Source organism: Vidua macroura, chromosome 17 (assembly GCF_024509145.1).
Source record: "Vidua macroura isolate BioBank_ID:100142 chromosome 17, ASM2450914v1, whole genome shotgun sequence".
In the NCBI taxonomy this organism is placed as follows: Eukaryota; Metazoa; Chordata; class Aves; order Passeriformes; family Viduidae; genus Vidua; species Vidua macroura.
Genome location: NC_071587.1, coordinates 4624493 through 4647649, shown reverse-complemented (window position 1 = coordinate 4647649; position 23157 = coordinate 4624493). Strand labels below are relative to the sequence as shown.

The following is a 23157-nucleotide window of genomic DNA, read 5'->3' as shown; positions in this document are numbered from 1 at the left end:
TAACTCTGAAGGCTCACACACACACAAAAATAATATGCTTATCTACATAATGTGACAATAACTTAATTAAAAACAAGTCACTGCAAAGCAAGTTTACAATTCTTTTGTGCTTACCATTTTGTGAGCTTTAGAATGAAAGGTAGACACTATTTTTTTGGAGCATCCTGGTTCATTTTTATCTCAAAACTGTGTATGCAGTTGTACATCCAAAACAGGCTTTCCAGTTGAGTGGGACATCCCCGTTTATACCAAACGAGAATTTGGTCTCTTGCTTACACCTGGTGGATGAGGTCTACAAATTTTTCAGCCACCTTCCACCCACTGCTACTGAACCTGCACCACCAGCCCTCCTCAGTGACTCCCATGAAATAGAAGAGATTCCTTACAGGGTCTGTATTCTCCTGGTCAGACCGAGTCTCCCCAGTTTCTCCAATGAGAACAGAGTTTCTTCCTTCTTCTGCTGCCCCCAGTTGCTGCCACACCATGGCCTCCTTCTCACACTCCTTCCTGTAAAGGTTTGTCCTGTCCGAAAGGCTGGCCCTCCTCACCACCTTCCTGTGGGACAGGGACAAGAGGCATCAAAGCTGTGAGCAGGACATGACATTTCCTCTTAGCCTGTAGCTCTTCTCACCTCCTCCTCCTCCTCACACTTCACAGCCTCTCCCTCTGGAATGGAACGTGGATTCAGCTTCCCAGCACCCACGCAAAGTGAAGGCACTGGCGTGGATACTGAAGGTGGGAGGAATTTTAAGGAGCTCTAAACTGGCACTGCAAATCTGTGTTAGAGCTCATGCAGGTCATCTTATGGACCTATTCTGCAACCAGTGGAATAAATCTAGAAGGAAACGGCCCATGGGCTGTTTAGGGAGCTTTGTGTGTGCAGGACTGCTTTGGTGTCTAGTAAACATCTCATAAAGACCTCTGCAAACTGTGTCTCAGCACTGCATCTTGGCCATGTGACATACTACTGAAAAGCTCAAGTGAATCCACTTGAAGCACTGATTTTCCAACACCAATTTCAGTGGTTTAACAGGGTAAATTCTTGCCATTTGGTCCTGTGCTCAGGGCAGCACCACACCAGCACAAAACCATTTCCCCCACCAAGAATTAGCACCTCTTCCTAGTGAAAAAGCCACTCTTCAAAGGAGCTCTGCTTTCAGCAACCAAAGTGAGCTACTGAGTTCATTCAGAAAGGACAGATGGGTTGTTCTCACCGACCTCAGGGAGCTCTGCAACCACACCTGGGTGGCCAGGCCAGTGCCCCAAGTGACCTGCAGGGAACAGCAGAACTCACCCCCGGCTGCCCGTGCTGGAGGTCCTGCGGCTCAGGGAGGATTTATGCCTCATCTGAGACTTCATGATCACATCGTGTTTGTGCTTCAGCTCCAGAAGCAGTACTTTGAATTCCTCCTCTTCACACAGATCTATGGCACACACAGACCAAGCCCTTTGTCAGATAGTTCTCATTAACACCATGTTACTAATTGTGCCTTCCTAGTTAGACACCCAGGTCTTAGGGCTGCACACAACAGCAGGGAGGCTCCCAAGCACAAGGGATAACATAGGAAACACACAGCAGGAAGACTTGGTGCTTGGGATATGCCTTCTTCCTTCTTTTTATGAGCAGGAAGAAGCATTTTCTGTAGTAAAGTGGTGCTTCAAAACTTCAGTCCCAGTTAAAGAAACTTTAACTTTGATTCTACAAGGATACCTAAAACATTATGTTAAGGCTTCTGAAAGCACCACCTGAGGACTCCAGCCATTTCTTAAACATTTCTTTCTTTAAGTTCCATAAACTCACCTATTGGCATCTCATCCAAAGATGTCCTAGCACTCAAACTAGCCCCATGGGACACGAGCAATTCAGCCATCTGCATCTAAAGAATGGAAGGAAAGGCAAGTTGACAGAGGTATTTCAGGCAATTTAGGCTTTCCTCCCTAAAGCTGAAAGGTTGGAATAAGATGAGAGGCAATGGCAGGCAGGTTCAACTTGCCTCAAATAACTCAGGTATGTATATGATGTTAAACACTGTTCCCACCCATCCACCTGCACTGGCATGCTCTGCCTGAAATTTCTCAGCAACCACGTCTTTTTGGTGCCCATGGGATCTCCTCTGATGCTGTCCAGAGAGCCCAACCCCAGAGCAGGTTTATTCCATTTTCAGAGTACTCCAGTTTGTCCAGGCAGAAAGAAATGCCACCCTCACATATGACACTTTCAGCAAAATCCTTACCTGCCCCCAGAAAGCAGCAGCATGCAGAGGTTCCCAGCCATCCCAGTCCTTAACATCCAGGCTTGCCCCCTGGTCAAGAAGCACTTCAGCTGCATGCAGATAACCATTGGCTGCAGCTATATGCAGCTAGGAGATAAGGAATAGAGCATGAGCTGCCTGCAAGGACCACAAATGGTTTTATACACCGTGTTTCAGAGGATTTTCTTGGATAATGTTTGAGCCTAGAGCTGGACAGGCAGCACATTTCACACTGGGCAGATGGCACCAGGTCAAAAGCAGGTCGTTCCTGTTATTAAAGCTCAGTATTGCCTGCATGTAGTTCTGTTTGGAGAGGAAATTGCTTAACATTTCTTAGAATAACTTAGATATATGGATGAGAAAAATAATGTATTCACATTTTAAATCAGGGGCTTTTAAGTGCTTCCCAATCTGTAGGAAAGCACCATCAAAACACGAGCCTGCAATGCAGAACATCATCCACTCTAAGTTCTGCATTCCTCATGCCAGAAGAACATCTCCTCTTCCCCACTGAAGTGCTGTGGATGTGATTTTTTTGAATCAAATTTACAGCCTGCTTTAGTCAGGACTCTCTCCATGCAATTGCACTTCCAATCACATCATAATTATTTTCACCATTTGAAAGTCCAAAACATTTTAAACCTTGGCTACTTTAACTTAAGGGAGTATGATTTTTCAGATATTGGCTTCCAACTACAGCCACCACTTTGGAGACAATCAATAATGGTCTCTTTGAGTCCCCCAGCTTCATGTCTCGGAAGATTTTGATAGTTGCAGTCTGCTGTTGCATCTCTGAGCAAAACATTGACCCATGCACTGCTCTGAAGGGATTAACTCCACTCAGAGCTCCTCCTGTTTCAGTTGTGCTAAATGGGAGAATCAAAGCTTCTTTTCAAAAGCTTTTCATGAGGATGCCACCACATGGAGTTAAAACTTCATCTGGAAATAAATCCTGATGCTTTCTGGCAACTCAATCAATTTCTACATAAATTTTATGCCACTTTCTAGAGGCCACATAAATTAATAAGGAATCAGTTGGGGATGATACAAAAGGGAGAGCCCAGAGGTCTGCTTAAATGTATGTATGTAATCCTTGTTAAAGGGAAAAATGTGTTAAAAAACAAGCTGCAATAAGAACTTCAATCATCCAAGCTTACCTTCGAGGGAGCCTGCCCTCCCCTTACAGTTCTGGTATATGCTGAAGGTGACATTTAGATTAAGAAACTGGAATGCACTGCCATGGCCTGGCCCTCAAACACACGAACCAAGTGCCTGTATATCAGTTATGTCTGGACCCAAGCCTTAAATGACCATGGCTGTATGAAATTCCCAGCACACATGACCTCATTACTGACCTTTCCCTAAGCTGGGACTGCTCTAAGACACGATTTAGGAGACATATTTGTGGGGTGAAAAGAACTAGGATTGTTCAGCCTTCTCAGTCCCTGTGCAGACAAACCAGATGCCAGCTTGTGCTGTACTCTTGTCCTGGGTGCCCACCTCTGCCCAGGGCCAGGTGCCACCAGTGTGAACAAACACAGCGGCCACTGACTGTGTGTGAGCCAGACCCACACAAAGCAGAAAGGAGGCAGGAAGACTCCAGGGTTCTCAGCACTGGATCCTGCTCCTGGGAAAACCAGAGGGCTCTCACATCTCCTCCACAGGAGTCCAGTCAATCCATGAGAAGCAAGAGGTTACTGGGAGGTCTTCCAGGCCCAGTTCCCTGCAGGTCAGCAGATGTGTTATGGTCTGTGGGACTTCTCCTGTCAGTGACTTGCACCTGTTGGTTTTGTGTAACTCCTGCTCCAGGGCAGGTTTCATAACCTCTGGGCTGAAGGAAAGCAAAACTGAAGCCGCTGCAGTTTCACTCACCAGCGTAGCACCTTGGGCATCAGTCCTATTCAGGTCTTGGCCAGTTGCAAGTATGTCATGAATGTCACAGATCATGACCTGCTCCGGAGCAGCTCGCATCTCGTTGATCCTTTCTTGGGTAATCCCTGTTAAAATTCCAGTCAGAAAAAGGACAGTTGGAAAGGTTGAGTAAAATAAGACTTATGATCCTGGTTGATATGACCCCACATCCTTCACCCTCATGATCTTTAGGAATCAGAATAACCAGGTCCCAAGAAATTATGCCAGGAGCAGCTCTCTGCTTTTCTCCAGAAGCAAATTAAGAGCTGAGAAACAGGTTAATTTTTAGTACCACATTGACCCATTTCTGGATTTTACATAAACTCAATCTCCTTACCTTGATAGGCCATGCAAGTCTCAATGACATCCAGGGTTGGCTCATCTTCACAGAGGTCATATGGCATGTTGCCATCTGCATTGACTGCCAACAGGTCTGCTCCACTGCAAGGGGAAAACTGAGTTACACCAGCAAGGACCTCAGACATCCTGGAGCAGACAGTGCCAAACACTGGGATAAATGCTTAGGAAAAAGTAACTGGGATTTGATAGTTGCCCAAATGCCACCAAGGTATGTATGAGATAAGAAAGATTTGAAGCAAAGTTGTGGAGCTATGAATGGAGAAGATTAATTCCAGAACTGGATGAAAGGCAGCACACTATACCTGCTTCCTGAGTCAGTAATGCCCTGTGTTCCACATCCGCTCCATTTTTATAACTCTCATGCAAAAATTTGCTAACCCAAGTGGGAACATCCTTCTAGGGATGTTTGACTGTATCCTCTTCTCTCCTTCATTATACAGTCAAAGAAAAGCCAAATTTTCAATGCTTATCTCCCAGATGGCAGCACCACAGGGAGAAGTCTCCCTCCCTGAGGAAGAAGCAGCAGGCACGGCTGTGCAAGGCAGCAGGTTAACACTCCCAAAGCACCAGCACTCTGGGAAAGGGAGGAGAGGGCTCCATGCACAGGCACAACTATCTGCTCCAGGCAGGATTCACCACAGGTGCTCATAAACAGCTCAAAACACACCTGGTTTCCTCCTCCTTGCTGGCAAGTCTAGGAAGACTTGATCTTTAGGGACTTGGTCAAGCACCCTGTGTCACCACTGGGGATCAAATATTGCAGGAAGTTTAATGATCATTAATTAAGCCCCAGTGAGACAGGTCACAAAGTTCACCCAGGTGTCTGAGTTACACAAACACACTGCTGCCCTCCTACACTAGTGTCTGCTTGACTGGGGCTGCAAGATCTGAAGTGCTGTTTAGGAGCTTGAGGGTGGATCCTGCTGGCTGCTCCTGTTTCTACCCCCCCAGCAACCACAGTTCCACAGGCACACACAGACACACCAGCTCACAGGCAAAAAGGCACAATTTTTGGCCCAGTCTCCAAAAACTTCACAAAACTGAGCCTAATCACAGAGGGTTTTATTGTCTTCTCAGCCTTTCTGCTCTTCCTCCTTCACTCCCTTCTCCCCCAAGCAGGAAGGACCCCCACAAGCAGCCTGAAAGCAGGCAATCATCACCACTGCTGCAATCTCCCAAGGTCCTAAGCAGTCTCAGTTTCCATCCACAGAAGCTGTGGGTAGAATGAGACCCACAGAAAGGACAGACACAAGGGCCACCTACTGCTGGATGAGGATCTTCACCAGGTTGATGTGACCACACGTGGCTGCTGCGTGCAGTGGAGTCCACAGCTCGTTGTCCTTGGCGTTGACATTGGCCCCGTGGCTGAGGAGGAGCTTGACTATGTCCTCATAGTTGTCTATGCAGCACTGGGGAGGAAGAAATGCAGACAGATTGGGGGTTTTTAAACTTTGGCAAAATGAGGGTTCATACCTGCTCAGCTGTAAATTAATAAAGGGCACCTGGACATGGAGACCTACTTTATCCTGCACTGCTTGGCAAGGAGCATCTCCAGCAGAGTTAAACACCAAATTGAGCCCCAGCAGGCCAAAAAGGCAGAACACCTACACTGGACATACCAAAAGGTCACTGGTGTTTTCCAGAGCCTTCTGGTGTGGGGGCAGAAGCAGCAGGGAATAACAGCAAACACGCTCACAGCTTCTATTCCACTGGGTCTTCCATATTCAAGAGCAAACATAGCAGAAATTCAATGTAACCAGTATAACCACATACCAAGGGATGAGCTGACAAGCTGACATTCCCTTTTCTTAGGGAAAATTCCACACACTGGCATGTGATGAGCAAAAGTCTTCTCAAGAGCTCATGCTACCTACCACAGTTATCTGGAGAGGCACAAATTGGATTCCCAGAATTATGAGGCACTTTGCAGGGCACTTTTCACTTCCCAAAAAAAAAGCAGCTTCCTTCCTGCATTTAGAGTATAGCCCAGCGGGCCAGAAGGGCCTCAACCTCCTTCCTTTGGTGAAGGTGGAATTTGCTCTTTGATCCACCTCTTGTTCACCCCTAGACATGAATGTGCAGGTGATAAAGACATTAAAATAAGATTCATTCTTGTGCAAAAAGCCTGTTTGTGGTCTGTGCATTGCTGCAGACCCACACAGCTCAGCACACAGTATGGGCTGTTAATGGGGCTGGAATTCCAACACACAACAAGCATTTCAGCAGCTGAGTGACAAGGACCTTTCAGGTACTTCTATTTTGTTCACTATTTGTACATGGAAGTGGGGTTAAAGTCATGCCTGTCACACAGCCAAGTTATCACAGAAGTGGAAGGAAGTCACATTCACTGGAAGGAATGCTAATGTGCCCACTGAGGGGCTTCTCTGTGCTCAGGGATTCAGTTAATTTCAGTGGATACAAAGCTCCCATCAGAACCCCCAAATGCACTTTTACAACCTCTCAGTGGGCAAGGTGGGATTCTCCAGGCTTTCCCTGGCTGGGAAAGCAAGGAGGCTGTCAGTGTCTCTGTGAGTGCAGGACAACAGCTCTTAGGAGAGGTGATGGTGGTGGGACCTTTTCTTCCAGGAGCCAGTTTGCATTTTTAAACAAACATTTCATCCAGCTTTGAAGAGAGCAGGCGACTGGCAAAAGAATCCAAAATCCCAAGTCAATGGGAGCATTCAGAGCAGGGAGTTATGGCCAGAAAGCCCTGAGTGCTCGTGTGACAACCCTGCCACTGTTGTTTGAGGCAGTGGAGGCGGCAGCTGCCAGGCACAGCCAGTCCCACGTGCCTGAGAAAGAATAGAAAAACCCTTATGGAAGCAGCACAGGGGCTCCAAGGAAGGCCACAGACCTACACACCACTGTAGCAAGTCTGTATTTCACTGGTGATCACCTACTGCCATCTCATACAGACTTTGGAAGTCCCTGAGCCTACAGTGAGCAGCAGCGGATTCTTCAAGCATCTTGTGCATCATTTATTTAAATCACTTTCAAAACTCATGGATTGCCAAGGTTTCTAAATTTGAGTTAATCTGATATAAGAATTTGGAGCCTAGTCCTACAAAAATTAAAGGGTAGGGAAAATGCTGTTCACATGTGAAGTCCAGCCCTGAGTCCTGAGCTCTTATTATCACTGAATAAAATCTGAGATACAGCAAGAAAAGGATTTGATCTCAGTTTGCTCCCCAAGAAACCAGATCAGCAGCACAACATGGTGAAGTTTCACTGCTTTAACAGAGGGGAAAAAAAGAAATCTAAGAGGTCTCCCTGTTACACGTGGACAAGTTGTCTGAGTGGGCAGCAGGAAGAGCCAGGGAGGTGAGAGCTCCTGCCACGCCTCACCTGGTGCAGCGCAGTTAATCCATCCTCATTGCACAGGTCGGGGCTGATGTTGCTCTTCAGCAAGTAACACACTGCAAGGCAAGGACAGAGGAGAGTCAGAGCAGCCACCCTGCCACATCTCGTGCTCTCAGCCAGCCCTGGACAGTTCAAGGCAGGCAATTCACACCATCAGTGTGGGCAGAGCTGCGGGAGCCACAAGCCCAGCGCTGGCTTGTCACCGCAGTGAGAGCAGAGCCTTCCTGGGTTTACCCAGCAGAGAGCACCAGCACACAATTTTCCCCCAACTTCCTTCCAAAGGAGGCTTTGCACAGTTACAATTTTCATTCCGTTTTGCTGGAAGAGTCTCCATTTTTGCCGTGTGCTTCACAATGCCTAAGAGTGCAACCTCTGCACTCTGTGGCCCAGGAGAGCCCAAAGGGGAATTTGGGGTCCCGAGTTACAACCATGGAAGAGATTCCTCCCACCATGAGAGGGACAAGGCCTTGCCTCAATAACTAATCTATCCATTCAGGGCCCTGCCACATTGAGTACACCAGGGCTGCTTTGGATATTTCACTTGAGCTGCTGGGTGTTTGGAGAAAGCTTCCCAGAGGCTTTAGTTTTCAATCAGTGCTTTGGGGGGAAAAGGTAACATTTATTCCATTAAAATGCAAAATTCTGAAACACATGAAAAGTCATTAGCCCCTAGGTGAAAAACTTGCACAGGGCAACAGCAACAAGGTTGGCAGAGGGCATAAATTAATAGCAACACCAGAAACTCTTCAAATTCAACACTGCTGACAGATCTTGATGATCCATGCCCATTTTCTGTTGTTTCCTTGCTCATTCCCTGTTTTTTCTCCAGAGATTTCACTACCTAATGCTTTTCCTACCTCAAATGTCACTGACAGCACAAGCACAAGCCAGAGGTTCATAATCATCTCCCCAGGGCCAGAGCAGCAACAGATATTCACGTCACATCTTATTTGATGGCAGGCATGCAAGCACTGAGTGAAACCAGAGCTGCACAATCAGGAACACTGACAGAGCCAAAAGGGCAATAACTTTCCTCAGAGCTGGCAATCAAAACCACTGCAAGGCTGCCCACTCCAAAGCATCCTGCAGCCTCTGATCCCTGTGCTGCTGTCAGAGGGAGCTCTTTCCCCAGCACATCCACAGGGAAAACCATCTGCAGGGCTGTCCCTGGGGACAGAACACTTCTGGCATGCAAAACAGAACATGGAAAACACACCCACCATGACATCAGTGATGATTTATGAGGCTTTGTTTAAAAGATCTGGAAAACACACTTGCAAGAAAGGCAAATCGAAAGCAAAGTGAATTTTTAATTGGAAGCCACTGCTCTGACGTTATCACAAAGGAAGGCAAAACCAGACAGAAGTGAAATAAAACACTTCACATCACACAGTTGTTTCAGCCAACTCAAAATGAATGCTTGGATTTACTTTTGCTGGAAATAATTTCAAGGCAATGACACCTGCTTGATGAAACTGCTGCAAAAAAAAAAGCAGAATACAGCAAAAACAAAACTCATCCAGCACCACAGTGAATCCAAAGCCTCTGGGTTTTTTCCCAGCTCAAAGGCCAGTGCAGGAAGCCCACGCCTACACTGGACTCACAGCCCAAACACTTGCATGCTTAACAGTAATAAGAGCACTGAACCTCAGCCAGTATATCCAATTTAATGACTCTACTTCTACTGTTTCTGGCCAGCCCTGAGCTCCTGCTCTCCTAATCCAAGCTGAGTGATAGACAAGTCATTCACCAGTGGGTCTGCTTGTCTCTTATTTACTTTGGGTGCTCTGCCATCAGGGTTTTAATTCAATCTCAGTCAGTTAAGTGCCATTGTGTACTAATGACACACAGCTCCATAATCATGTTTTGCCTGATTATGGAGATTTGGACAAGTAGATGCTGGTGAATTAACCTTGTAAGTGCTGTCTCTCCATGGGAAGAAGCAGCAGCATAAATCCCAGCTTGTTACAGGGTTTTGTGTCAAAGGCACTGTGATCACAGCTTGACAGAGCTTGTAAGAGGCCCTGAAGGGTTAAGATTCAGAGAAGTTTTAATCTTACCCTAAAGAAGTTTTGAATTCTTCACTAACCCCTGCAGCAGCCCTGTGTTCCCAGTGCACTTCCCCTTGGCTCCCTTCTGCCCTCAGGACAGGCTCACCTTATTTCCCAGTACCTCCTAACACACTGAAGACTGACAGCCACGAGACACCAGAAAAGGGCTCAGAAAAGTCAGCTAATGCAGCTAGGTGTGCATGTGGTACCACTGAGTCCAGGCAAACAAGGCAGGAAGAAGAGATCAGACTGCTTTCTGTCCAGTCCTAAGCTGAAGATTGTATGTCAGGGCTCGCCAGGGGAGCACAGGTCAGGCAGCAACAAGCCCTCATTCCTGCCCAGCAGCCCAAGGTCACAGCAGAACACAGCCCCAGTCCTGCCCAGCAGCAGTTCCTGGGGTGGCAAAGAGCAGCTTCAGCACCCCTTCTCCCTGTGAGCTGCAGAGGCACACGGAGGGAGCACATGGACACCTTCTCCATGCCCACTACCCAGGAACAGCCCTTCCCAAACAGCCAGGAAGAACAAGTCCTCCTTTCTGACAAACTTCAGGAGAAATTGTGCATTTGTGGGTTATCCAGTGCCCTAAGAATAGGAAAGGTGGGCTCATTTTGATGCTGTGCAGTGCTGGAAGCTGGACCCTCACCTGTGGCAGTACCACCCTGCTCAGCTGCTTCACACACAACATAAGTCACAGGGACCTGAGCGCGCAAAATGCAGAAGCATTCTGAAGAACTCTTCAAGCCCTGCTGGTGTCACACGCTTCTCTGCAGAGCCCAACACCTTCTCCCCCACCTCCAGGCATGACTGATGCTGCACAGGTAGGAAGCAAACCCCTCAGCTCCCGAGGACACAGATTAATCACCCAGCACAGCTGATCGCCTTCTGTTGGCCCAAGCCTCAGCCTCCACTCGTGGAAGGACAATCCCCCCATGCTCGTGGAACAGCACAGAAATGAGACCTCTGCAAGCCCCTGAGCCCCACAGAATGTGCTCTTTGGGGTCACACCAGCGTGTTCAGCAGCATCAGGCTCCACGCTAACACCACGATTAACTTCTTAGGGAGCTCGGTGCCAGAAATGCTGAGCTGTGTCGAAGCTGCGCGTGGGCGGAGGCAGGTGGGGAGCAGGGGCTGGGTGCGTGGAGATTCTTTATGACGTGTCGAGCACAAGTTGTGGGAAGCAGTTCCAAAGGCATAGCAAATGAAGGAATGAAAATGATCACAATAAGAGCTGGGTGAGCAAATTGTTGTGAATAATTCATTGCAAGTTATATTAACTGAGCGATCACTCAAATGTATTTTCCATTATTCTCCTTGCTCTGCCTATAATTGAAACTCTCACACACCAAGATGGTGTACATTAATCTTCAATTTATATGTTATCACTCACATCTGTGCTGTGTCAAATGGAAAAAGCTCCCACAACAGCTGTAAAAATACAGCCTCGGTTTTAAGCCTCCCTCCATCAGATGTCCCGAGGCAGTCTTAGAAGGATTCTCCTCCCCAAACACAGCAAACCACTTCTCAGGAGCTCCTTTTCCTCCCAGCCTCACTTATTGTCCCCAAAAACTAAAAAGCAGGGGAAAGGCAAAAACAACAGTGCAAAGGTCCTAAGGAAAATTCAACAATCGACTCTCCAGCCTGAAGAGATGTTGCAGTGCTATCATTTTTTATTGGTGTTACTTCCCACTGAGTTTACACTAGAAGCAGCTTTTCCAGAAAGTTCCTAAACCAGATGAAGAAAAAAAAAAAGCCTCTGTTAGTGTAGTTTCCCCTAAGTCAATAAGCTACACTATAAAATCCTGGATACTGTTACACTCCCATCTATACCAAGCACTTGCATACCTAAAGCATTAATAACTCGTAAGAGAAAAAGCCAGCTGGAACTGATATGGATACCATGGAGGGATTAAAAAAAAATTCCAACAGACACCTTCCTGATAGGAGGTCCTGATTCCTCCCAAAAATATATAATGGCAAACTGCCTCTCCTGGCAAGCAGGCTTACCTGTGTGCTCCGAGTTTACATACACACACAGGCCATTACTTTGTAAAAATCCAGGTTTGTCTCAACCTTTTTTACTCAACAATTTCTCTTTGAAATCATCCAAACTCTTCAAGTTCACCTTTTGGTGAACCAGGCACTTTCAAGCCACCTTTAAAAGATGGGGTCTCTATGACAGTACAATAATTTCTGTATATTCACACATGATTTCACTGCATAAAATGAAGTTTCACTTGGGTTAATAAACCATTTTTACGCATTGTTCCAAGTCCCTTTCACCCAAATGCAGCTTTAGTCAAAGACCCAGTGTAGCAGAAGAAGCTCCTTCCAGCATTATTTGTAGTGACATACACACAGGGGTGTTGGCAAATGTCTGCAAAGACTGATCCCAGCCTGCCAGGCATGGCACTGTGGAGGAGCTCAGCTACTTCAAAGCTGCATGTTTACTGCTGTGGTTGTGCAGGGATATTTATTACACAGGAGAAACAATGCCAGGAAAACAGCACTGGAGCTGTGAGTGCTCTGCCAGCTCCCTAGCCCAGCATACAATGATACTCACATTTTACAGCATATCTAAACTCTCAGCAATAACAGGATGAACTCACTCAGCCTTATCCTCCACTCCCTGCAATGTACAGCTGATAGCCCATGCTGGTCCATTGATAAACTCCACAGCTCCCTAAAGCTTTCTGAAAGACAGAAAAACCCCACAGAAAGCAAAATGCCACACTCAGCTTCAAACAGAGAGTACTCCTAAAAATAAATATGGCCCAGTTTGCCTGCTGAGCCAGCTGCCGAGACATCCCATCCTGATTGATCTCTGAGCTTTCTCAGCAAGGCTCAAAGCCTGTTAAACGCTCCCCACCCAGTTTATAGCCAGGCACACACGCTGCTTCTAATATACCCACAAAATCTGGCAAGTCTGGAGAGAGGCCAGCTGCTTGGTGCCACATTCACAGGGCAGGCACACTGCACGCAGCCACACTGAGTCCAGGTGCTGCTTCTCTCAAGGAAAATCTATTTCTGACTTTGATGCTTCTTAGTTAAGAGGGCACAGCCCTCCTCAGCCCCGAGGAGCCTGTTTTTCACAGCAGGCTCCTCCTGCATGGTTGGGAGCCTGGCTTATACAAGTTTTATTCTGGCAGCAAGTCAACAAGTCGTACATTTATTTAATGCACAGAGTCCAACTCTTTCTCCTCCTGCTTGTGCATATTTGAATCCATTTCTGCTTTATGCTTTGACCCTTACCCATCACTGGAGCACCACAGTAACAAGAGCAATGCTACAAAGGGACAACCTCCTACAGCTGCTTCTTGGGTGGATGGGCCACAGCCTGGCCCCACATCCTTCTGCATCCCACATTTTTCCTGTTCTGCATGCAGGACTTCAAGCTCTGATAATCCACTTAGTGCTAGTGATGATAAAGCATCTTTCTTTAATGGCTGCCATCCACCTGGGATTACTGGGATAAGGAAATGTGCAAGTTACCCACCTGCAGCCACAGTGCTTGAAGGGCGTAGCAGAAACAAAGCCAAATTTATTTCAAATGGGAAAATAAAAATGAGAGGATGCTGCCATCTGACACACCTTTCAAAGGGTGTAATGTCATGCTCAAAAGTATCCTGATCCTCTTCTCATGTCAGACCAACAGTGAAATTGGACCACACTGGAAATGTTAAATACATAAAGCAAAATTAAAGTCAAAGGTTACTTCCCTGGTTTCCCATTTGTCATCTGATATTGGAAGAATAAATAAATCATTTTGGGATGGTTTTTAAACAGATGATGGGATTTGAAAGGGATGAGTGTTTTATATAACCTTTGGGCTCAGCTGCCTTCAGCAGGATTGCTGTGGGCAGGGAGCCAGGAAAGCAGATTCCCCAATATCACTGTGACAGAAACACCTGGGCTGCAGCAGAGCCTCCTCTCTCTTTACGAGGCATTTCAGAGTAGTTATTTGAACAGTCCTGATTTAAAGAGTACTAAAAAATATATATTAACTCAGACTTTGGGAGGCATGGCCCAAGCAACCCAAGGCCAAGTTTCCCAAGGATGACTCAGGAGCTTGGCACCAGCAGAGCAGTGCTGGCTTTTAGGGTGTGAGAGCTCACAAAGGGAATGGTCCTGCTGTGGTGGAAGCCACATGGCTCAGTGGCCTGAGCAGGGAACGACACAAAGCGAGGGATGATGGACAGCCACGTTCTCCAGCAGCAGCTCCAGGGGCACCAGCACCCCCCATCTCCTGAGTTCACACCTGAAATTTTGGGTTTGGTGGGCCCAAGCAGGTGAGCAACTCATCTCATTTTAATTTGAGTTTCAGGCAGAGCGAGACAAAGGGCCCCTACAGAGCCAGAAACTCAGCCAGGACCTCCTGTTCTCCTACTCCTCTGGCTACTTCCAGCTTTCTTCCTACAAAAAGCACTTCTTGGAAGTCATGACAACACAAGCAAATCCATTCAGACAACACAAAATCAACACAACATGTGCCTTTTATCTGAGCAGCACAGAGGATCTCACTTGTACACGAGTTCAGAAACAACTTTTGATGTGTTGGACCAAAATCTATCTACTGAGACATGGAGCACTCAGCACCTGTCTGTACTAATCTTATTAGAAATTAAGTCTATCAGGGTACTAAAAAGGAAATGCATCATAAAAATTAATTGGCTTTAACAGAAATGACAGCCTGAGAAGTGTTTAGATAAAAGGGAGCAATGGTGTCAGGAGGGAAACTTCTGCAGCTGTCTGTGAAGAGCTTCCCCAGCCACATGAACACAATAACCTAACAGGTGATCAGAGCAGCAAGACTGCAAAGGCCCCCTCCAACCTCCACACAGAGCCAGACTGTCAGGATTTGCAAGAAGATACTCTGATGTGCTCTGTGTAGCAGGAAATAGCTCCTATTGCCACTTGAAAGTGCTCTTAGGTTCCAGAGCCAACAGCCTCTGCCCCAGCTCGTGTTTCAGGCATCCTATGGCCTCAGCTAAGCAGCTGTATGGTGACCTGAACCACAGGAACGTTTTTAAGAGTTTCAATTATAAAACAGGAAACTTTCTACTTAGAGTAGCAGAAGAGAGGTTGTGGTGGAGGGTGGGGAAATACAGATCTGCTTTTCAAGCTGCCCTGAGTTCATGCTGAACAATTCCCTGCAGTGACAGCCTGCTGACCACATCCCAGGAGCTCATGGCAGGCTGGGCTCTCCTCCTCTGCCCCACTCCAGAGACCCTTGTTCTGTGTTTCTCTAACCACACTCTGGTCTTCAGAGGGCCCTGCTCTGTTCTCTCCACCTGCTCTGGCTGTTTCAGTACTGCTCCACTCTGACCTCAGTCGATGCTGCTTACTGGGGTTTTTTTATTCCCCACCTCCAAAGCTGTCTCTTTTTTGTTTTGGATGAGTGCAGTGGGGATGGAGATCTTTCAGAGCTACAGACCCACATCACACCCTTAGGTGTGCTCCCATGGATGGCTGCACTCCTGAACGCCTGCCAGGGCCTGCGGTGTGCCAGGACACGCGCCCAGCTCTGTGTGACAGTGCCACAGCAGGAGCTGCTGCCAGCCCAGATGTGTCTCACACCATTTCCCACCTGGGAGACCACAAGGGACATGCCAGCAGTTAAAGAGTAATCTGCTAAAACCTCTGCTCCTTGGCACTGTTTCTAACTGCAAATGCTGTGCTGCCACGCAGTGTGGGAACGGAAATGTCTATAAAAGCAGAAAATCACCCCCCACAGCCCCTTTTCTAATATCAGATAAAGGCAGAATATGGTTTCATTTAAAAAAAACAGAAAAAACTTTCATGCAAGTTAAGCAGCAACCTGAACTTTACCAGAGAAGCACTGGCAATCCTTAGCAACCCCTTTGCTTTTGCAACCTGCAATTATTCAGCAGGAAATTTTACACATTTCAGAGATTTGAATTTCAACAGCACCTTCCATCCAGAGATCTCTCAAAGTGCAGCTGCCCTCAGTGGAGTGAGCTCCAGGCTATCTCCTGGGATTTTACAATCAGTTTTTGCCTCGTTTCACAGCTGTGACATCTCAGCCCAAGTCAGACCAAGGCTCTGGGAGACTCAGGGACCTTTCTTTGCCAAGGTGACAATGACAGTCCATGGCACTGTCCTGTGACACTGCCCCTGAGCCCAGGTCCCAGCTCTGCCCTTTAAGCACAAGAAAACTCTGCTCTCCCCCATCCTTTCTGTTGCTCAGCCAAGAGCAATTGGACAAAGCAGCTGAAGCCTCAGTGCTAACAGCAATCTTTTATCCCTGCTCTCACATGCCCAAGTCCCAGAAGTTTGCAATTTTTAAGGGCTGATCAAATCTCATTATTCCCTCAGACTTTCCAAGCACTGCTCTTTGAACCTTCATTTCAGCACCTGTCACACAGACAAATCACACAAACCATAATTTATTCTTTGTATGAACTAAGCAGTGCATTCAAATTTGCTCTCCAGGTCAAATACCTCCAATTCCAAAGCAATCCCCAAAGTCCAGCGTCCCTTGGTTACCAACAAACTCTTGTCAGAGAAGTCAGCTTTATCTGTGAACATCATCACAAGAGGTATTCAGCACTGCATGGAAACCAACTCATACATGTGAGAGTGGAATCCAAAGTTAGCACCTGAGCTTGGCAGAAATGCAGGTTTTTCACAGTTGCAGTGGTGCTTGCAATAAATGAGACAGAGACTGCAAAAAAGCCTTCACATTTGCTCAAAATAAGCAGGCACACAGCCATACAACCTGGCTTGGTCTATAACCTGACTGTGAGTGCTGTGCACACAGATCACCTTGTTTTAATAATTATCTCATCTGTTCCATCACACAAAAGTTGAAAACTCTCTCAAGCAACTTCTGTCACAAGCTCCACATGATTTCTGCTTGCCACCACTTCAAGAAGGAGAAGATGAGCGTTCCCAGGCAGGGTGATGCAGTACAGGTCTGTGACTGCAGCTCCAGAGCTTGACAGGTCACTTAGACCTTAGAAAGGCACAAAAAAGCCCAGCTGGCTGTCTTCACCCATCCCTGCCCTGTGCACAGACACCAAAGTGCAGCCTCATGTGAACTCAGGACAGCTTTTGCTGCCAGCTCTCCTCTGCTGAGCTTCCGGCACTTTGATGCAGAGAAGAAAGGAACTGAGCACGGGGCTGGCAGCACTTTCCTTTTTCACCTCACTTTCAAAAGCCATCTCCATCAGCTTCACTCTTTCATCTGCACAACACAGCCTGAACTCAGCAAACCCCTTCAGATTAGTGATGGGCAGAGAGAGTAAAGCTCTCCATTTCCTGGCAGGGCAACAAGGATGCTCCCTCGAGGAAGGAGAGGTTTGGGGTCCAAACCTACGGCAGCTCAGACTGGAGCTCTGAGCTCAGAACTCTACCAGCCTTTGGGGCAGCCTGAGAGCCTTTACTTAACATGAAGAGGAAAAGAACTGAAAGTCTCCTCCATAAAGTGCTTTGCCTTAGTGCTTCAGGCCAGGTCACTGATACGAGACGAGCACTTCTGTCTCTATGCACACACTGATTTATTTAGTTTTAATTCATTGCTTTGTGTTCACACGCTGAGCTTATTATAATTACATGTATTATGTGTTATCTGAATATATTATTGTAATACATATCAACAAAATGCATAGCTCAAACCACCAAATTAAAAAATACGTCATTCCTGCAGCTCTTACACAGGTTTAAAGCACCCCACTTATCAGAGCAGTATCTCTGAACATTGAAGCCACAGCTCCTTGATGCTGGGAACAAGGAGTTGCAGGCAACAGCAGGGAGCAGAGAGAGCACAATATATCCCAGTTAGAATCATAGAACTGCTCAGGTTGGAAAAGACTTTGAAGATCATCAAGTCCAACCATCTGTTGACTTCTCTCCCTTCATCCCTGTGAGAGGACTCTTATCCTGGGATGAAAGACAAGTCTCCATGTCAGAATTGCAAGTGAAATGCCTCCCCCAGCCTCTGCAGCAAGAGGCAGCTCAGAGGAGTTCTAGTTTTCTTTCCTGCACCAGTGGAGAACAGCTTCAGTTTGCCAAAGTATATCACATTTCCCAATAAAATGGCAGTTTGCAAAATAATTAACAGCCATTAAAATTCCCCATTAAGTTTTGCCACTAGCACCAGCAGGACCATTCTGCTCCCAGCAGCAGTGAAAACTCTACTTATTTCTGTAGTAAACCCCGTGTTGTTAATGAGCCATTTTATCCCACCCTGTTTGTTTCTGAAAGCTCCCTCACCAGCGGATCCCTCTTATCAGGGAGTTTTTCATTACATATTTAACACTACAAGAGCCTGAGTGCCATGGACCACCTTTGAGCTGTCACAGAGCAGCAATGGTGACATCCATCTTCTGGGCTTGAATGGCAGACTGCCCTGTGCTCACTGCTCCCCTTACACCAAGGAGTAAAGGAAGAGTAAAGGAGCCTCCTTACTTTCTCCTGCCATGCTGCTTTGATAAGAACAGACTACATGACCAAATTAACTAAAACAACCCCAATTTTGAACATTAAGGCAAGAAGAAATCCAGGCTCCAGCTTTGCATCATCCCCCATCAATTCTGCAGTTTAATATTTTGACTTGAACATTTACAAGAACAACAAAATGCTTTAGTGGCTCAACCCACCTGGCTAAGTTCATTAAAGTAATTAATGCTGAAGTGGCTGCTTACAGCTCTGCTGACAGCACTAATTACAGGCTGCAGAGGTGGATCCCAGCGACAGCAAAGGGGACCAGGAGCTGGCATGGAAAGGGGCAGCTGTGCAGCCCTGTGCCATCCCTGGGCTGGACCCTGCACTCCCCTGGCTCCTCCTGCTCCTAACCCCAAAATTCAGCATCTCCAGCACCAAGTGGAACTGAGCAACTCCAGCAGCTTCTGCTGGTTTTCTGCAGACAACACCCAGCAGAAGAGACCTGGAGCATCCTCCTAACCACCTTTCTGAGAGCAAGCCCTTCATTAACAGAAGGGCTGGCTAGCCAAGGTGACAGGGCCCTTACAGACCCTCAGAAGGAGAGCAATCCAAGTGTTCTTGTTCCTGGAGACATCATGGACCATTTAAACTCCTGTGAAATGGAGTGGGAGGGTTCTACTCTCCCTCAATAAACCAGGGGTAGAACTTTCCTCACACAAGTACTCCTCTCCTGAAGGCATGGGCAGAGACCCCCACGTGCTCAGTGTGACTTGTGCCAAGAGCACTTGTGTCTGTTTTGGGAGATGCAGATCTGATCCTCATTGCTAGATGTGTGATTAAGCACAAGATCCCTCCCCAGCTGTTTTTGGTTCAGCTTTGCCTGGGAAAAACACAAGCTTAAAGAAAATTATTCTTTTTCCAGTCAGTTGTTTGTAAGAAACGCTTTTGCTACGTCTCTCACATTTCACAGGCTGAAACAATCCCACTCCAAGCCTCCATCAGCACCCAATTAGTGCTACAACAGAGAAATCCTGTTTCTTTCTGTTCATCTGATCACAAAAAATCATTCCCAGGGAAAGGAGCCCACCCCACCAGGAGCATCCAGCGATGCTGGGTCTCACACAAGCAGCTGCAACCAGTACAGTTGTATAATGGAAACCTGACCTACAAACCCTGAACCAAATTCTATTGTTCCCTTTGAGAAGTGAGCACGTGAAGGCTGCACACATCTTCTGCCCTGGCTGCTGCCACCTCCCACAGCTGTAATCCCAGCTTGGCTCCACATCCCAACAGGACTGTTAGGTCTCCTCCATCCAGCACAGCCAGCAGGGCTATGCTGCTGGCATAGCCAGCAAAAAGTGAGTTAAAAATGGGCTCTGGTTGCATAAATTGTATGATCAGTGTCACCTACAACTCAGAGATGGACGTGGTTTGGTGGCCAAGCTCTCCACACATCAGCAGCCAGTTCTGGGCTGAAGGACACACAAAGGCCCAGCTGGTGCTGCCTGTGCCACCAAACAGGGCAGCAGCAGCCCTGGAGCAAGGGACATTCCCCAGCACACTCCTCCCTCAGGGGGCAAACAGCCTGCCCTGGGACAGAACAGCTCAAAGGACCAAGGTGACAAGCAGGTGACACAGAGACTTTTTGGGGCAGACAGCATTAACCTCTTAGCTGCTGGAGCCTTGCTCACCAGTGCAGCCCCAGCTCCTCAGGAGGGCTCTTTCTCTTCACAGACCCAATAACCAGATTGGTGTGAGGTGTTTTGTGCCTGCAATGCACGGCAGCATCAAAGACATTAAGAAGAAGAATATATTGCACCAGAGAGTCTAACAAATAACACACCCATAAAAGCAGAGATGAAAGCTCAGCACATGCAGGCAAAGCACAGCAGCTGGGAACTGCAGAGTCACCCTGGGAAGGGGACAAGAGGCAAGGCAAAGCCATCTCCTCCTCCACCCCAGCACCAGCCAGGACAGCCCTGGTCAGGTGGGAATATGGACAGACCTGAGCCCCAGAGCAGCTCAGCAAGATGCACAAACCTTCCCTTGGGTTTCTATTCTGCAGTAAAATGCCAAATAGCATTAGAAGGAGGTTCTTCAAAGGACTGTGAAAGGACCAGGAGCTCTCATAAGGAGGTCCTTACTCTGTCAGCAGCTTTGAGATGCTTTGCAACCATCTGATCCCTCCTTCCCCATGCAGTGTATTTAAATCAAGGAGTTTCTTCAGAGAGTGGACTAGATTTGAATGACAAAGTTTCCCAGCTCCCTGGCTGGGAATTTACAGCCTTGCTGAAACTAAGGAGAAATTTGCTGTTGATGAAGCACATTCCCAGCAGTGATGGACAGGGGCCAGGCTATGCTGACACACTGACCAGTCCTACTTGGCCACCTCACTCCTGGGCCAGCTCCCACGTGTCCAAGGACACAGGCTACAGCATCTCCCCTCACAGATGGCACTGCCCCCTCACAAGAAAAACAGCTGGATAAAAGCTGCCCTGCTGGACTTACCCCAAGAGAAAAACCAGCCCAGTCTGCAGTCAGGAAGGGGCTACATGAACCAGTTGGGAAGATGCTCCTTCAGCCCCACCTGCCTTTCCCAGCGGGCAGTTTGAGCGTGTTACAGACACCAGGAGCACAGTGAGAGATGTTTCAGCCATCACATGTAACCCCAGTGGATAATAACTCACTAAACCCCTGATTCACTTAGTGACTGTAGCAGCAGCTTCACAGAACACGGGTGATTCCAGAGGTAGCCAGTGCTTTGCTGCTGCTCCCAGTCACAGGAAGCAGCCAAGCCCCACAGCAAGGCAGGAACACTGAGATTTCCCCCAGCTGCTCTTATCTTGTCTCACAGTATTGGAAACTGGGACCTATTGAGAGCCAACTAACAGGCCATGGCATTCACTGAACTCTGCTGTAAATCACGTGCAGGGACAGGCTCTTCATGCAGGAGTGACAAGGAAGATGCATCTGCAATGGTTTTATGGCACATCAGCATAGAAAATGGTTTTATGTCCCTAAAAGCAGGTGATTAAAATTCCAAGATGTCACAGATTTTAATTCTGAGCTAATTTTTCCTCTCTTCTACGCTCTATCATACATCACCGCCGTCAGGAGAGCAGAACTCTCAAAAATCAGATTTCCTGAAGCTAGAGTACAAGAAAATTATGTTTTCTACAGCAAATCAGTTCAACAGAGGCTCAATAAAACATGATTGATAATTAGTGTTTTCTTTTTGGCAGCTAGTAGCAATTGTCTTCTCCTTAAGCCTAGTGCATTTGCCAATTTAAAATGAATCTGTCCAAAAATGAAACAAAACATCTGCCAAAAAAAAATCCCAGTGAATATTGGTTAAGATTTACGAAGTTCCATAGCAGAGTGTCACCTGCTGCAGCATCAGACAACTCAACAGTAATTAGGGTAGAGCTGAGACAGCCTTGTGGAAAGAGCCATCAGGCAAATGGAAAATGGATGGGAATAGCTAAATCAGTTTAGATTTCCTTAACAGAGGTAGATCAAAAGAAAACTAACCCGATTAGGAGGGAGAGAGTCACTGATCCAGATTCAGGGAGCAAAGCAGAACAGCTATAAAGTGATATTTATGCCTGTTTTCCTTTCTAGGGCTGCTTAAAGCATCAGCATGTACCAGTAGATCTGGCCCAGATTTGTGGGCTAAGGGTAGACCCTTTTAAACCAGGACAGCTTCTCTTCTCCAGTTTACTTTCCCAGTTAAGCAACTGTCCAAAAAAAAAAAAAAAAAAATTAAAATAGGCCATAAAAAAAAGCCTCCCAAATTCAATTAAACAGAGTAGGTGACAGTCAGTGCCATTCTCCCCGCTCGGGGCACCTTGTCCTGCTTGCAGCAGGGCAGGGATGCATTGCCAGAGCCCAGCTTTTGGCACAGCCCATTTCAGACAGCCCCAGGTCTGGTGCCAGCACTGGCTGTGGCACAGGTCTGCAGCGTGGCTCCGTGGTCCCTGACACCAGGCAGGGCACCTCAGTGCTGCTCTTGGGATGCTGCAGCACTGAACAGTGCAGGAATGTAACACACACCCCCCAGGAGCACCGTGCTGCCTTGCAAGGAAAGGCTGACACAGCCCCTGCTCCCTGCAGCACCAGCACCTCCTGCAGCAAAGCCTCTGCTGCACAGAGCTGCCACCACTGCTGCCCAGGGGCCCCCTCAGCTGAAGGCAGCTGCTCAGTGACTTTGGGGCTCCTCTCAGCCACCCCCAGCACCCTGTGCCATGCCCAGCACAGCCACAGCCTCCTCCTTACCCCAGGGCAAGTGCCTCTGCAGCAGCACCCAGGCGCTGCCAGGGTAAAAAGCTCCATGAAGCCACTCTGCTGTCCCCAAACCCCACGGGAACAGCTCACTGCCCAGAGATGACGAGAGCACAAAAGCTCCCTGCCACCAGCAGTCTCAGAGAGGCCACCCTGGCAGTGTCCCCACAAGCTCTTGGCAGCCCTGCTGCTTTCCAGGGCTGTGAGTGTCCCAGGGGATGTGTGAGCACAGGTACACAGCATTTTTCCGTAGCAAAGACACTCCCCAGCCTGTGACACTTTGGTTCAGGTTAAACACCTATGCCCCGAGGCAGCGTTCCACAGCATCGCTCTACACCACAAATTGTGCCCAATCTAAAGAGGTTTTTGTTGCTGAGGAGGCTGTCCCAGAGCCGGGCAGGCTGCAGCGTTCACCCTGCTCTGACAGCGACACCTCCAGCCTCCCTCTCACCTACTCCATAAGCATTTCCACCAGCACACCCTCTCACAGCTCTGTGTCTCATCCTGCTGGCTTCTATCCCAGATGTGGAGAATCCAGA

The 23157-nt window shown here is 47.6% G+C and overlaps 1 protein-coding gene across 1 annotated transcript in view; it reads right to left on the bottom strand.

Annotated features, from left to right (window-relative positions):
* Window positions 1-23157, bottom strand: part of PPP1R16B (protein phosphatase 1 regulatory subunit 16B) — a 54832-nt gene that overhangs the window by 1970 nt on the left and 29705 nt on the right. The window contains exons 3-10 of the mRNA XM_053992929.1: window positions 7869-7939; window positions 5787-5932; window positions 4501-4604; window positions 4125-4249; window positions 2235-2360; window positions 1802-1877; window positions 1295-1424; window positions 387-555 (exon numbers count right to left, since the gene is read on the bottom strand). Of these exons, the coding sequence (XP_053848904.1) occupies window positions 387-555; window positions 1295-1424; window positions 1802-1877; window positions 2235-2360; window positions 4125-4249; window positions 4501-4604; window positions 5787-5932; window positions 7869-7939 (947 nt within the window). The remainder of the gene's footprint in view (window positions 1-386; window positions 556-1294; window positions 1425-1801; window positions 1878-2234; window positions 2361-4124; window positions 4250-4500; window positions 4605-5786; window positions 5933-7868; window positions 7940-23157) is intronic.